This window comes from Cryptotermes secundus, unplaced genomic scaffold, assembly GCF_002891405.2.
Source record: "Cryptotermes secundus unplaced genomic scaffold, Csec_1.0 scaffold932, whole genome shotgun sequence".
NCBI lineage: Eukaryota > Metazoa > Arthropoda > Insecta > Blattodea > Kalotermitidae > Cryptotermes > Cryptotermes secundus.
In genome coordinates this window covers 223,773-241,081 of record NW_019727409.1, presented here as the reverse complement: position 1 = coordinate 241,081, position 17,309 = coordinate 223,773, and the positions used below count along the sequence as shown (strand labels likewise).

The 17,309-nt window shown below is 43.7% G+C and overlaps 1 protein-coding gene across 7 annotated transcripts in view; it reads left to right on the top strand.

Moving 5' to 3' along the window:
- LOC111864749 (MAGUK p55 subfamily member 5) overlaps positions 1 to 17,309 on the top strand; it is a 282,694-nt gene that overhangs the window by 211,433 nt on the left and 53,952 nt on the right. For all 7 annotated transcript variants that reach the window (XM_023852241.2, XM_033751565.1, XM_023852246.1 and 4 more), the window contains one exon: positions 16,070 to 16,301. In XM_023852241.2, the coding sequence (XP_023708009.1) occupies positions 16,070 to 16,301 (232 nt within the window). The remainder of the gene's footprint in view (positions 1 to 16,069; positions 16,302 to 17,309) is intronic.

Below are 17,309 nucleotides of genomic sequence, written 5' to 3'. Positions count from 1 at the left end.
GTTTGATGCATTTGTGCATGTCATACTAAGCAAGGTATAAAAACAGTTGCTTTATGAGGAATTAGTTCGTACCATTGAATATTTGACGCAATAGACAAGGTGTCGCAGAAACCGATGTTGCTATAACCAAGTTTTACTGTGTATGTTTCAGTCGAATACAACTATTATTGTAAAATAATCGTATTTTAATTATTTTGCAATATGACATTTGTTTGGCTGAAAGATATACTTTTACATACATCTCAGCAACGTTTCAAGTGAAAGGATTAAATTTTAATGAGCTCAACTCCTTATGGCATGACCCAACTTTTTGTACAAAGAAAGTTGAAGCTCAATTTGAGCGTCATACAAGCCGAAAGTATTGGTTGTATTGGACTGATATGAAACAGTTAAATTCGCTGATGACCATTAGTATAAACACCCAGTACCAAATTGTATCAATATGTATTGTGTAGTTCCAGAAGTGAAATATGCTGGTAATGATGCAGACCTCTCTTGTGTATTAATATTATGCACTTTATGTAAATATTGCCTGCAACACAAAGTAGCCCAAAAATGTATATACACCGTTCCCCCGCCATTTATTTTGACTGTCCTGCCATTCGATAAGGTGGCTGTGGCATTCGTATGGCTAGATCGTCTTTTTTTATTTTAGAGAGAGATAATATCACACTACACGCCGTACATCGTATTTCAGTTCAATTTTGAAAATATTCATAGATTACCTGTATTAAAATGTGCATACATTTTTGGACCCCTCCTTCTGGGGTCTACCCAGCTCCTATTCAGTATGTACCGGGTGCTCTTTCCATAGGGTTAAAGCGGCCGGGACGTGAAGCTTACCGCTCTCCTCGAACTAGTTCCGAGGTTAAAAAACGTGGATCTATACATCCACTGCCCCGTACGCCTTCATGGCGTAGTGCTTAATTAGTTATGCAGACGGACAACTTTACCTTTACCTGTATAAACGTCAGTGAAGCTGCAAATTTATATTCCATCCACTATGTGAACGAGGATGTATCATCATCAGTTAGTGACTTAAACTGCTACGTCATAATTATAAAACAACATATTGTCGCGTGTTGCCTATGTAACGCGACAATAATTCGAGCGGGTTTCGGATTTGGCTACTATGTTTATTGGACGCTCACTTTTCTACTTACAAGTACAATTATTCACAATCACTGCTTCGAAGCCAATTGAAGACTGACTGCTCTTCTAAGGTCAAGCAAACTGAAGTCGTCTCTTGTTGCAGCTGGACTTCCACGCGGACGCGATAAGGAATACCATCTCAAAGGGGGCATTCCGCTCGCCGCTATCGAAACGTTGCTTCAACAATTCGTGTGTAACGGTGGAAACTCCGCTCTTATGAATTGCTAACGTTCTGTTTCCTAGCCACTGTCGTGGGAACGTTCGTCGTTGCCTAGGAAATCAACTCTGATCTCAGCCATTCCTTCAGGCTTTCTGGTGGCATGCCACAATATTCTCAGCCCAAGACTTTTCTTCAGTAAGGTTGCCAGCACAATATGTGACGTACCCTATTTCATAGAGTGGATGGACTTTAGCTAGCAGCCCTTCGCGGTGTCTGACGTGTCTTGTATATATACCAGAATGCGTAAGTAGTGCAATATTATCATTGTTACCATTTCATTCATACGCTTTGCCCTAAACTGAGGTGCTAAAAGTGTTAAATATACATTAAATCGGACTGGAATAGGTCCCACTCGAGTTTCACGTGTCCAGCTGTGGGTGTAACGAAGGAAAATAGTAAGCACGCGAATTTGCATTGAAATACCGATTTTTTCATTTAAATTATTTCTCCATACTGTGTGTGAGAACTGGAAAACTCCTAGATACTCATATTATTAACAATATCTGAATAACACCATAGGAAGGACTTGATATTTCACTGCCCAAGGTTGTCGTCTATGTTTTAACGGAGTCAATATTTCTGAACATTTCTTCCACTTGAGACAGGTTTCCGTTTAACACGGCTATGTCTCGATGAAGAATACAAAGCAGATGGCGCGTGAAACTGACCACACTTTCCTCAGATGTAGTATAGTCAAGCGGCATATTTCCCTTCAAATTCGTGGTATTCGTTTCGGTTCTTGCTTCAAGTTGTAACAGTGGATTGCAGGTAATTTTGCGCTCTGTTCCGCTTTGTATTCTCAGGGTCGAAGAAACTGTCCGATGAAGGTATGTTCCCTTATAATATAAATCCCGTTCCAGGTTGGTCTGATAAGACGGGAGATTTTGACTCTTGCGACGGTCAAAGCAGTGTTTCTTACTTAACAGTTATGGGTTAGGTTTTATAATAAGGTTTTCTTTAAAGCAAGGATTGCAGTTCATCATTTACCTTATGTTACCCCGATTCAGTAAAAGTAAAAAAAAGGTAAAGCTATCCCTGTAACAGGCCGTGACGACCCATAGAGTTGTGAGACGTCGAGGCTCCCACATTTTCTCTAGACAATCTACTCACACTTGGCGGTGAGGTTGTCAGCCTTACGCGCCGGCAGCCCTTTACGCCCAGTAAGATTTCTGTTACTCATTTCTGTTAGAGGCTGAATGGACCCCAGGTCCATAGTACCCCTGGAATGATTAGGGAAACTGAAAATAATCCACCTCATCGTGACTCGAACCCACGACTTCCCCGATTGTGGCATAGTGCCTCAACCAACTACGCTACCGAACCCAATTCAGTACTTGAATTTAGCAGTAACAGTAAAAGTAAAAAAGTGAAGCTATCTCTGTACCAGGCCGTGAAGGCCCATAGGGTTGTGAGACGTTGAGGGTCCCACATTATCTAGACAATCGGCTCATAGAGGGCGGTAAGGTTGTCAGCCTTACGCGCCGGCCGCGCTTTACTCCCCAGACAAATTATAATAATTTAAATAATTCCTGGTACTCATTTCTGACCGTGATATTCCGACTATAAACGGGCGAATTTTAATCTGCCATTTTTAATCTACTTTCCTTATTTTAGAAAAACAGATGTAGGCTTGTGAGACCACATGGTGTCTATGTGTCTGTGAATCAACGTTTGAATTCCTGAACCAATATTTATTAACCTTGGCTTGTGTATAATGGCACCCGAGTCCATCTGAACGGCGCACTTCATAAATCCCTCTCATCAGTCTGCGTATCCGTATATGTATCCCCATATCGTTGCTAGGCAACGGCTCAGTAAAAATGTTACCGCGGCAACTAATATACTTGCAACAAGAGGAGAACTGTTGGACGCGTCGTCTTCTATGCGATCCATGTCGTATCAAAGGAAAGTGCGATTAGGTCTTCCCAGAACTTCTTGTTATTTTCCTGTTCCACTAACATCACTCCCAGCCTACCGTATTATCCTGAATATAAGGGCAGATTTTTTTCAAATACTGCTTCTTAAAAAAGAGGGGGTCGCCTTGTTGTCGGGTCCTTAAGAATGAATATGAAGATGATTACGAGAAGCTGCAATTGTTGATTATAATGATATTTGTGAAAGTACCTAGAATTATACTTAAAGTAATTTTGAAATTCTTTTTTCTTAATAGTACATTTTTTTACTTATTTTTGCATAAACCCTCAGAACTACGGTAGCGTAGTTGGTTGAGGCACTATGCTACAAGACGGAAGGTCGCGGGTTCGAGTCCCGATGAGGTGGATTCTTTCAGTTCACATAATCCGAGCAGCCGCACTGTGGCCCTGGGGTCGACTCAGCCTCTGACAGAAATGAGTATCAGGGATCTTCATGGGGGGTTGAAGAGCGGCTGGCGCGTTAACACTGACAACTTTACCATCATCTGTGAGCCGATTGTCTAGATAATGTGGGACCCTTAGCATCTCACAACCCTATGGGCCTTCATGTCCTGTTAAACGGATAGCTTTACCTTTACCCTCAGAACTAAACGATTTATTCAATTTTGTGGAAGAAATTTTATTTTTCCGGTTGTCTCATTGGAAAAATTCGGGAGGGGCGTGTTCTTGTGTTCGAGGCCGCTTTATAATCTGGGATATGTGGTAATTAACATATTTATTTGCATATCACAGCAAGGATTGGAAATCTTATTGTAGAAAAAAAAGACATAAGTAACCGTTTGGTGGTAATTCGCTCTTCATGTTTGGCGGTTATGCAGCCAGTCACGAGTCCGCTGTTCTAATGGAGCCCGTGCTCCATCGGGTGTTAGGCGACCATTAAATGACTGTCTTGAGCCAGTATAATCCTCTACTGGTAGCCATCGTTACTGCCTGTTTCTCTAACATGGATTTTAATATTGTATCTCGCCTACACCTACTTCGCTTAATAGGGGTGGAGTCCAACTGGGTCCACTCGGCACGGCGGCCACTGATTGGCCTATTGTAGCCTGCCCCGGGTGATTATGATGATGGAGAATTTGGTGGAATGAAGATTTGCAGGGGAAACCGAAGTACTCGGAGAAAACCGACCCCAGCGCCACTTTGTCCACCACAAATCCCACTTGACCAGCCCCCGNGGGGGAAGGGTACCGGGTGGACGTAATAGCGCCATCATTCTTAATGAGTGATGGGCTCTACGCCCCGACTGCTTTACTCTCGGAGGAAAGAGCCTCAGTTTCCATCGGTCAGGAGCTATGACGGGCCCCAGAGTCGGTCTGGACGTTCTGAGAAACGAGACATATCTGCTCCTACAGGGATTCGAACCCCGGTTCTCCGGTAATCCAGCCAATAGCCTAGTCACTGAAGGAGATATTGCAGCTCTTATGTAACATGTACCGATTCTAATTACTTTCATGTGTTTATATGAACTGTTCGTTTTCGTATGTATTCAGCGAGATAAATATAAAAATTTAGTAACGTACATAGGAAGAACTAACCTTTACCCCTAGACATTTAAGTCTCTTTTGTTTCACATAAAGAGCGTCTAGTTCCAATTTTCACGCCCACTGATGTCAAAAGAAACATTACATTGCTGGCCCCTGTGAAGCGGTTAGCGAAGTAAAGGAAAAAATATCCCTGTAACAGACCGTGGAGGCCCATAGGGTTGTGTCGCGTTGAGGCTCCCATTTTTTCTCTAGACAATCGGCTTAAAGATGGCGATGATGTCAGCCTTACGCGCCTGCCGCACTTAACCCCCAGGAAGTTTTCTGGTACTCATTTCTGTCAGAGGTTGAGTAGACCCTAGGGCCATAGTGCGGCTGGAAGGATTAGGTAAATGAAAAATCCGATGGCTTCATCGGGAATCGAACCCGCGACCTTCCGGTTTACCGGCGGATGTGAACATTCTTGGTGAATTAAAAGGCCTCTTAGAATGGACGATTTTTTTTAAAGCAACTCTGATGAATCTGTTTAAGTTCAGTAATTCATGGAGACCATACGCTGAATTGGTAGCATCAGAAAAATAACTGTACACGCAATAGTGGCTCAAGCGCGAAAGGTCCATTTCCTCGAAACTGGCTCTACCGTCAGACGGATTTCACTGTTCAGCATTCAACAGACAACACTGACCTAACGAGCAGCAGTCGATTTCGTTTCCACGATAACATTTCAAGGTCAATCGTATATGGAAAAGTCCGCGCAAAGTCTTTGGACCTGTTTTTCTTTTGGTGACGGTGATGAACGTTTTCCAAATTCCATTTTCTGATCCACTGATTGCCTACTGAAGCAGGACTCTGTACCTTGGAGTTAGCCACAAATGTCAGAGGCCAACCGGCTGTCTCACTCTGCACGTGTAATTCAATAAAGCGTCTTGCTTACGTAGCTCCGCTTTTATGACGTCATTTGCTTCCATTTGTGCATCAATGTCGTGATTTAATAAGTAGATGAGAAGGTGAGGAGCACTTCCCTCTTCACTGTGTGAGGGCGTTATACATAAACTGCAATGTCTGCCACACTGACAGAACGGGGAATAAATATGGCGAACGGCACAGCACTAGGGAAATCCGCTCTGAACGAAAAGCTGTCCTCTCGAAAAGAACGTACTATATCTTACGGCGAACAGAACGTAAAGCCTTTAGTGGCTACGGCGCTTGTCTGATAACATTTTTCGATCTACAAGATGTTTGACCAAATACTCTTAGATCCAGGATGTTCGAGAATGAAGAGCTGAGAGAATATTTGGATGAGAGGAAGTAACAGGAAGATGACAAACTTTCATAATAATGACTAGCATAATTTTTAATCTCTTAATATGTCTATTTAAAAAGTGAAGTAAAGTAAGTAAGTGTATCCCTGTAACAGGCCGTGGAAGCCCATAGGGTTGTGAGATGTTGAGGCTCCCACATTTTCTAGACAGTCTGCTCATAGATTGCGGTAAGGTTGTCAGCCTTACGCGCCGGCCGCCCTTTACCCCTAAGAATATTCCTGGTACTCATTTCTGTTAGAGGCTGGAGGCTGAGTCGACTCCAGGGTCATAGTGCGGCTTGGGAGGATTAGGAAATTTAAAATAATCCAGTTACCTCATCGGGATTCGATCCCGCGACCTTCCGGATTGTAGTATAGTGTCTCAACCAACTACGCTACTGCGTGCCCTCTATTAAAAAGTGAAAATCTACCTTCTAGGATATAACGCCGTGTAATCCGTCGAAAGTCAACTGACGTTTCGGATTAACACGTCGCCTTCATCTTCAGGGTCGAAGAATAAGTCAAGCAAGAAACCAGCGTGAAAGTAGGTGACAAGTTTTTTCTTGCTTGGATTATTATTCGACCCTGAAGGTGGATGCGTCATGTTCCTCCGAAACGTCACTTGACTTTGAACGGAGTACACGGATTTATGTCCAGGAAGACAGAAGTCTTCATAACCACCGCTGTGAGAACCTCAAATCATGCATATTTAGCAAGTATTTATAAATCATTTCTCCATATTAATACAGGTATTTATGTTACACGCCCATAATCTTTCATTCTTCCAATGTGATTATGTGCAATTTTCTATTCTTGTTAATGTACGTGTCAGTAGAGTTGAGAAAAGTTGACATGATTACACTGGGTCCCACGCTACGCAGCTGAGAACACACAAGTTATCGTCCAATGTGAAATGATTGCTTATCACCCACCACATTCCATACTTTGATGTCAGCAGATATCAGACTGATATGACTGCTTATCACCCATCACATTCCATACTTTGATGTCAGCAGACATCAGACCGATAAGACGATATTTTCGCTCTCACTTCTATCCGAGAGAGAGCCTACGATTAACTAGCCAGCATCATGTACCATAGCTGTGCCACGGAGAAGACTATTGACACTTTTCCCCTCCACAGATTGGGCCCAACCCCCCCCCCCCTCCCCCGCAGCTTCACAATATGGGCATTGCATTACCTGCCTGAAACTTCCCAGTGTTCAAACAGACCTCCAGTCTGGCGATTTTGCTTCCTATCGTATTTTAAAATGAAATCTAGTGACTTTCTAATGATGATAGTGTAGAGAAGTGTCACTTGTACACGAAACCAGGCGAGAGAGAGAGAGGGAAGCGAGCCAGTGGGGACTGAGCAGCAGCCCTTCCTTTCACCCTTTGGTCCCTATATAATTGCTATCAAGACTGATTGCTCATTCTGCCTAGCCGCTGCTCTCTCCGGTTTCTTGCTCGGATGATTGGCGACCCTGAAAATGGAGGTGATACGTTCCTCCGAAACGTCGGCTCATAAACATACTACACGGTGCTATATCTTGAAGATGACAAATTTCATAACTACCGCTGTGAGAACCTCAAATCCTACAAAGTTGATGATGACGTACCCTCAAAAATTTTCCAGATAGAGTATATACACGGTGTGTCCAGGATCCGTTAGGAATAATTTTTTTTTATTTTTCCCTGCAATGCCATCTGTTGATGAGTTGAGGCGTTAAGATTCTTGAAGTTTCAGCTGTGGCCGTCTATAATTTCAAAGCGCAAGAATCGCTGCATCATGTGTTCTGACCTTGAATGTAACAGAATGTTCTGACGCTCGTCGGAAAATGGCGGTTGAACAGAGAGCCAACATCAAATTTTGTTTGAAGTTAGGCAAAACAGCCGGAGAAGCGTTCGAAATGATGAAAAGTGTGTACGGTAATGATTGTTTGAGTCGCTCGAACATTTTTCGATGGTATGCTGTATTTCGTGACGGCAGGGAGGACATTGAAGACGCTCCACGTGCATCAAAGCCGAGAACAAGTCACACTAAAGAAAATGTGGGAAACAATAATGGCCGAAATCCTTGCATCAGACAGACGTGTTTCTGCAAGACTCATCGAGGAGCTTTTGGGAATACCAAAAAGTACTGTGCATCAAATTTTGACCGAGGATTTGGACAAACGGAAGGTCTGTGCGCGGTTTGTACCTCACGCGCTGTCAGGCGATGAAAAACATGTCAGAGTGGAACACTGCCAAGACATGTTACGGTCGACCCAAAGTGATACAAAATTTACAAAATCGATTGTTACAGGTGCCGAGACATGGTGTTCTAAATATGAGCTTCTCACAAAGCGACAGAGTTGGTTGAGCCCAAAGAAGCCGAAACCAAAGAACGTACGCATGCAAAAGAGTCGAGTAAGGACACTGCTAACAGTTTTTCTTCGATTCCAAAGGAATTATTCACAAGGAATTTCTGCCACAAGGTCAGACAGTGAATTCTGATTATTATCTCGGAGTCCTGAATCGTTTATGGGCGATAATTCTTCGAATTCGATCTGAATATCGAGAGCAAGGTTCCTGGTCGCTCCTCCACGACAATGCCCCACCCCACAAATCGAAGATCGTGCGCGATTTTTTGGCCAGAAAAGGGATCACAGGCCTAGATTATCCTCCGTATTCGCCAGAGTTGGCTCCAGCAGACTTCTGGTTGTTCCCAAAAGTTATGTTGACCATGAAAGGAGACCGTCACTACACCATCCAGGACATCCAAAGGGAATGTACCGCAGTTTTAAATGCGATTCCAGAAAATGAGTACAGTGACTGTTTTCGAAAACTTTGCAACGATTTCAGCTATGCATTGATTCAGAATGAGACTATTTTGAATAAAAAGAGTGAAATTTTGAAAATAATTCACGTCTTGTATTTTTAGTGAACACAGTCCTAACAGAACCTGGACACACTGCGTACTTATACATGTACTGAAGATTAAGTTTTAGGTATAAATTTTTAAACTTCGATATAAGATTTGGGGTGAGTGGTTAGGTTCACCCTCCCGAGAAACGAATCTCCTATACCGACTGACTAGGAGGCTGAGTGGGATTGAGAAACTTCCTTGTCCCTGCTGGAAATCGAACCCTATTCATCCAACATGTAGCCAGCTACTTTACTGAAAGATTTTGTCACTTCTAAAGAAACTGCTTGACTATTTCTCGCTGCAGTCTTTTCCGTCTGCTGGATAAATATTCTATCCCTTCATTCTTCATTTCGATTGTGTATTTGCAAGAAGCGCATAAGACGAACCAGCAACTAGGAAGTATGTTACACTGCCCGCCTGTTTCATTTCCGAGGCTACTTAACGGACTTATGTGGAGTTCCGAATGGTGTCTGTGCCTCAAGTCGGGGAAATATTTTGGTACGTATTGACCCAGCATGAAACGAACCTCGAACTGAATTATGAAATGGGATAAACTCATACACGGTCTTGGCTGAGAAACGCCGTGAAATGGGTTTCAGGGAAACAGTGAAACTGTGAGCTTGTTGAAGTGCTGAACAATTGGCGAATGACCCGGAACCGCTTAACTATATTCTCACGTTTTAGGGACTTTTCTGCTTGACTTAAAGGACGGGTATTGGATTGGATGATTGGATTTATTGACACCGTATACACATCACTCGGGACTACAGGCATTTACAACGTCATCGCTTATCTACACATTTTACAGTTAACACGCACTAGGGTTCTTAGTCTTCACTAGTATCCAAGCAACGGATTTAAAACAGTCTTACCATCACTTCAAATCACCCATGAAGCTTTCTTTGCACAGCCTAATTCCTTTCTTGCCGTTATTCTGTAAATTGCCAACTCAATTCAATTCCTCTGCCCCAAAGCTCATATCCCGACAGGCCTTCATCTCGAAACTCGACACACCCCTTCTCAACTGAACTCTTCTTTATAACCACTTTGCACGGACCACGCAGAAAACAGCCACTGTTGTTGGGAAGGCGTGTTTGCAGCAGCATTGCATAGGAAGGGAAGTTACTCGATTGTTGCTTGCGTATTCGTTTCAGTGGGAATGTGCCTAACAGTGAACATCTGTTCTGACTTCGTTATTCGCGCTTTCGGGAGTCATGTCATAGTATATAGTTCAGTCTTCAGAGTAAGCGGCTCCTTGTCGGGCGGTCTAGGATCTACCCAGCATTTTATGGAACAGATACCGGCTGCTCTTCCTCAGGATAAAGGATTTTGGAACCAGAATGTGGCCAGATTTAGTCTAGTGCCGACGCCGACAATGTTCCGGCTTTAGTATCATATCGCTGTACGCCTTGGCGACATGGTACTTAGACGGTGTAAGATTTGAAGAATAAAACCGCCCCTATATCGAAGTATCACGTCACGAAGGTGTGTATATATATGCGTGTGTGGTGGACGCGGTAGCGTGCTTGGTTGAGGGGCTGTGCTACAAGCCGGAAGGTCGCGGGTTCATGTCCCGATGAGGTAATTTGATTTTTTCAATTGACCTAATCCTTCCAGCCGCACTATGACCCTCGGGTCGACTCAACCTCTAAAGGCGCGTCCACAATACTCGTGCTCGTGCTCGTGCGACTCGCTATGCTCGCGAGTAATGTGGACGATATGACAAGTCACGAGACAAGAAAATTTTTAATTTTTAATTTAAAAACTATAGCCAATAAATTAAAATACGACTACAGCCTATACACACTACGAGTAAATATACAGTTCCTCACGCGTCGAAGCCTGGCGAGCAACTGAAGTAGTGTGGACGAAGATTTACGGGCACAAATAAAAGCCAGACGAGTCTCCCGACGAGCACGTCTAACAGAAATGAGTACGAGGAATTAATTACATAGTTTTCCTGGTGAGTAAAGCGCGGCCGGCGCGTAAGGCTGACAACCTTACTGCCATCTTTGAGCCGGTTGTCTAGATAATGTGGTACCCTCAACGTCTCACAACCCTATGGGCCTTCACGGCCCGGTACAAGGATAGCTTTACTTTTACTTTACTTATACAGGGTGTTTCACGACTTTAGGCTATAACTGCAAGAGATGATTTTCTAGGTCTTTGTGATCAAAAAAGTTCATATAAACATGTGTCCTATTTTGGACGGTTACGGAGTTATGACCGTTTTAAACTCAGAATAGAAGGTAACGATTACTGACAATAAACGGAACAAAATAATAAACCAGCATAATACATGATACATTTAAAGTATGAATGTAAAGTTAACTTCGTGAAATTAACCTTTAATTTGAATTTATTGATGCTTAAAGCTGATTTTCGAAAATGCCACCGCCGCCCGTAACACAGGCTGCCTCTCGGTTGTGAACCGCGCCGGACATACCGACCCACCCCGCCTTAGGTACCTCTCAAGTGTCGAGATAACGAGAGCGCTCTGTCTGTAGCTGGCTAAAAATAGCGACGCGCCAGCTGACAGACGAGGTTCACACGAGGCCGTGTACGGGAATGAAAAAATGGTCATAACTCCGTAAACGTCCAAAATCGGACACATGTTTATATGAACTTTTTTGATCACAAAGACCTAGGAAATCACCTCCTGCAGTTATGCCCTAAAGTCGTGAAACACCCTGTATATATAGGCGACACTGAAGTATAGCTTCACATGTTGCAGAAAACGGCACTAGAGTGAAGTGATCACGTTGAAGTGCCCTACCAGCCCTATCCACGTTGGACAAGTCTGCGATACCTGTGTCTGCTTCATAAGAGGCTGAGTGGTCTAGGCCACTCGATATGATGAGCAAAAATTCACTTCCCCACTCAGAAATCACTTCTGACCGACCGAAACTCAAATACACCCTTCTTCGATCCGGCCGGAGGGAGAGACCCAGTTCGATACCAACACCTATATAATCACTGTATATCAGCCCTTAATAAACAGGCGGTACGGTTGTTTTACATGAGGGCAAAGCTGGCTGAACCAGTAAGCTGATATCTCGAGTCCGTCATGTGTGTGGAACATATTATTCACACCTGTTGTTGAATCACATTGACACTATTATTGATAAGTGTACCACGTGCTTCGTGTTATCTGACGATTATACAGCTCGGCACAGTCCAAAAGCTCAATGTTTCGTAGTCTGCAAGTAGCGTGCCCTCTGTCAGTGTCAGTCTCGTGGACGGCGAATTGCAGATCTGTGCTCCGCAGGCATGAGTCCGGCGTGCAATGATTCGCCTCACTGTGGTAAACACAAGGTGAGGAGGAAAGCGCACTTACCCGATAGCACACAATGAGCTTCGTTTGGGGTAAGTGCTGTTTCCTGTCGCACCTGACTTAGAAATATCTGCTCAGTCTATCTAGATTTGTTTGGTACACATACGAAAGCCTAGGTCATGTGCCCTTGGCTGTTTCTACGAAACGGTTCCACTATGAATAGTTAATAAGAAAGGTAAACTATCCCTGTAACAGGCCGTGGAAGCCCATGGGGTTGTGAGACGTCGAAGCTCCCAAATTTTCTAGACAGATGGCGAGGAGGTTTCCCTTCCCCCAGGAAGATCCTGGTACTCATTTCTGTTAGAGGCTGAGTCGACCCCAGGGCCATAGTGCGGCTGGAACTGAGCCGAAATTTTATAGGCGTTCTTTGCACCAGGAGCATGAAAAGAATAATGGGGAGAAGTCTTTCTGTTTTACTTATGAAACTACTGAACGAATTTCAGTTACATTTGGTGTTGATGATTCACATAAAAAAATATTCGAAGAATGTGATTTTAGTTCATATCTGCCCACTGTAAAGCTGGGTGAAGATTAGATGTGGCAGCGCATGCGCAAGACACGAATGCGTATCTTTAAAATATGGATATTACAAGGATCTGGGACTGAATAGTGGTTAGACTTGTTCCTTGTAGTTAACTAATTAAGCACTACGCCATGAAGGCGCATGGCAGAGCGGGTGTATAGATCCACATATTCTTGACGTTGGTCCTGGCCACTTTACCTCCGGAGAAAGAGCACCAGTTACCCATTGGTTAGGCGGATGGGTAGGCCCCAATACCGGTCTCGACGGCTTGGAGAGGAGAACAATCTTGCCTCTACCGGGACTCGAACTCCGACCCCTCAGCTTTCCAGCCCATAAGCAGTCGCTGTGTCGACTGCTTATGGTATCCTGGTTCNTCCAGTGATGGAACATCCACCGTATTCTCCGGACCTAGCACCGTGCGACTTTTTTCTCTTCCCAAAAATCAAGTCTGCGCTGAAAGGGACCAGGTTCGAGTCCGTGGATGCAGTGAAAGCAAAAGCGACGCAACTCTTGAAGAGCATAACACAAGATGACCTGCAGCACTGCTTCCAACAGTGGAAAATTCGCATGGAGCGGTGTAGGGATCGGGGAGGGGACTACATTGAAGGGGATAACATTTCGACTGTCTGATTTTTTTTTAATAAGGGGTTAGAGCATGAATCCGGTTTCTTTATTGCCACACCTTGTAAACATGGCGAATTGATGAATACCAGTGTTACGTGTTGTGATTTTTGTAACAGTGGTAATAACAAACAGAGTTGCATAAATCGCATTTGGAACATCCGTGTATTCTAATGCAATGTTTCTCAACCGCCGGGCCGCAGCCCGGTACCGGGGCTTGTCATCAACTATACAGGGCCGACGTCCAATAAAAACGAGTTTACCGGGCCGCCGTCTCACAAAGGTTGAGAACGATTGCTCTAATGGAGTGTGCATTTCCATTTGTCTCGCATGCTTAATTATTGCGCCGATTGTTAATGCCGCGTATTCTTCCAGTTTCATCGAGATATTTTTTTGAGACAGCTCTCAGATATGCAAGTAAATCCTAAATATGCGTGTAACGAAAGTTATTCTGCTGAGAAATGTCGTTTGCTGGCTGTCTGATTGTAAATCACAGCAAACAGACCGTTCCGTGTTGTGACGTGTTCTCCCGATTGAAGTGTTGTTTTGTGTAGATGCTGTACGTGCATTTGTGCCACAACATGCAGAGTGTGTGACCTGTTTTATGTCGGGCGTTCTTTACATGAGACGATAAAGTGGAAGTGTAGTCGTCCCATCCATCCTTAACCTGATGTCAGCAGCGCTCTTCTTGGTCGGATTTTTTAGTGCTGTCAGTCAGATGATAATGTTGGACCAGTGGCATCATTTTTCTGAAGCCTTAAATACTAGATTGAGCGTCATAGTTTGTAGCCTTTACCTAATACATTTAGGGTGATTAAATCAAGGAGGATGGGAAAGGCGAGGTCGTGGGGCACCAATGGGAAGTCAGAATACCTCAAAGGAAGAGATGCCTTCGGTCTACGTGAATATGGTGCTCCAGGCGGAATCTGTCCAAGGGTTATGAACTGAGTTCGCCTGACTCAGGATAGACACCAATGGTGGACTCTTGTGGACACGGTAATGAACCTTCGGACTCCATAAGCTGCAGGGAATTGCATGCTGTTTGTTTCTCAAGAAGAACCCGCTTCCGTCGAGGTCACCACACACTCTGTTGCTTCACTTCCGGTGCTTTTGGACGAGCGGCGTAGAAATAAGATGGCGGCTGGGATCCCCGTTGGTCGAGAGTGTGTTACGACGAGAATCGAAAGGAAGGAAGTAATTTGGGAGGCCATACTATAGCTCAGAGGATTAGTCGCCGTCTTCCCACCACGGCGGCCCGGGTTCGAGCCCACTTCAAGTCGTACATGATCTGTGGCGGACGAATTGGCACTGGAGCAGGTTCTCTCCTAGTACTTCAGTTTACTTTGCCAATTCTCGTTCCACCGACTGCTCCACACTCATCATCATCATCATCATCTATCATTCGGGGCTGGTACAACAGGGCAAATAGTTGCCAACGTACCTAGTGGAATAAGTATCACCCTGCCCCAAGAAAAAAAGTAAAGTGGAAAATATTGTACTGTAGGAGGGACACTGTGGGACCGTGGGGGGCGACGCCTGTCCCTTAGGGAGCTGATGAAATTATTGTTGGCTCTGGGATGGGTTTTGTTGGATGTTTGGGGTTATAGCGTCACATGTTTCCTATTTACTTTTTCTATTGTCCCTAGCTGGACATTAGCCCCCAGTCTTCCTTCATGGATCTTTTGGCCCGAAACCTATATATACATGAAGACCTATTCATTCTACACACTTGTGCCCTGAAGATGGGAGCAGCATGTACTTCCAAAACCTTTCCATCTTCCACATTGTGTAAATACCCAACCCACTATCAGCATCAACTATGAACCTCTATAAAGGCATACATTCAGCAATGAATCTAACCAGTTAGTTTGTTCCTTATGGTTGGTGTATCAGCAATGTCAGTAGCTCAGGCTGTGTACTGTTGAGTATTTGGATGATTATTGAATGAAGAATTGGAAAGGGCGTGGAAGGAAGTGTTCAAAGCGTATTTTAAGATACTGTCCCAGTATTCCTGGAGGGACTGAATAAAACTACGAAATACCTCAGTCAGGAGTCGATATCATGGTAAAGATTTGAACTGTGCCCTCCTGAATAAAAGTTAGAGGCATTACAGCTAAAGCCACCTTCTGGCCCAGTTAGTTGGCTTCCTGTGCTAGATACCAACACAGTTGTATTAAATATGTAATTTAATGTGAATATTTGTCCATCTTATGGTAAATATGATGAGCAAGCGATGAAAATGCACTAAGAAAGATATAATTTGATTTCAGTTCTCACAGCATCTGATCAAATTTGTGGAAAAGTATAAAAATGCGGTTTCTCATGAATGGTCCACATCATTCTGAGTCGAGAGATTCTGATCATTGATTTGCAATTGCCATGTAAACATCATGCTCATGACAACAGTATCACAATAAAGCCAGAGAAATGAAAAGATATAGAAATTGTTCATATGTCAAAGAGAAGAATTACCTTCATAAGTCAATTATGGCTTTTATATTTTATATTGTGATGTAAGTGCATAAATTGTTTTATTATAACAGAACTATCTATCTGTGCTGTGTTCTGTCACCTGAACCATCGACTCTTGTTGCAGGCCTCGACGGCGTAGCGGGAGCAGCATTATTGTTGTGGACACACAAGATCCTGAGCCCATCAAACATCGAACCCCAGAAGAACAAGAGGCGGAGGATGCCTACAACACGATGATGATGACACTGGACAGTGGGCCTCACCGTGAGATGGCTGTCGATGTTCCAGACTCCTTCATTGCCAGGAGCAAGACACCGCCCCGGTACCCTCCACCGAGGCCTCAGTGCAGGTTGCAGGTACGTAATATTTCCAGACTAGTAGTTGTACACGTATATATACCTGTTCAAGTGGTAAGGCACAATAAGTGAGGTACGAGGGTAAGTCAATAAGTAAGTTACAAATGGATATAGAACTTAAAAAAATGAGTGTACTGATTTGAAAAATGCTTTTATTTCTCAGCATAATCTCCCTGTACATTGAGGCAGTTGTCCCATCGTTTCACAAGCCCCTGAAAACCAGCAGCATAGAATTCTTTGGGCTGCAGTTGGAACCAGGCGGTGACTTCCCTTTCTACAGCCTCATCATCGGGAAAATGTTCAGCTGAAGGATAATGTTTAAGAGGGCTGAACAAATGGAAGGCATTTAGAGCAAGATTCATCACCTATGACAATTTTGGATAGCATATTCGTGTCCATTGTGGTAGCGATTGAGATGCTGTATTGCCAGACCCATTCTTTGCATTTTGTGTTCTGGTGTCAGCATGCGCGGCACCCATCATGCACAGACTTTGTGAAAACCTAACCTGTCATGTGACTTCCATTTGTTTGGCCCTCTTAAACATCATCTTTCGGCTGAACATTTTCCCGACGATGAAACTGTAGAAAGGGAAGTCACATCCTGGTTCTGACAGCAGCCCAAAGAATTTTATGCTGCTGGTTTTCAGGGGCTTGTGAAACGATGGGACAGGTGCCTCAATGTACAGGGAGATTATGCTGAGAAATAAAAGCATTTTTCAAATCAGTACTTTTATTTGTTTAAGTTCTATGTCCATTTGTAACTTACTTATTGACTTACCTACGTAGGTAAATTTGTACTTGTGCTTAATTACTTAATCACTATGCATGGGAGAGTGGAGGTATAACTTCAACATTCTTAACCTTTGCACTAGATGCAGGTGAGTGATCAGCTTCATGCTTTGGCTGCTTTACCCCTGGTGATATGAAGCTGGATTGGGGTAGATCTGACCTGGATGCTATGGAGAAGGGAACTGTGTATTATGTTCAGAACATGAAAATCAAGAGAAA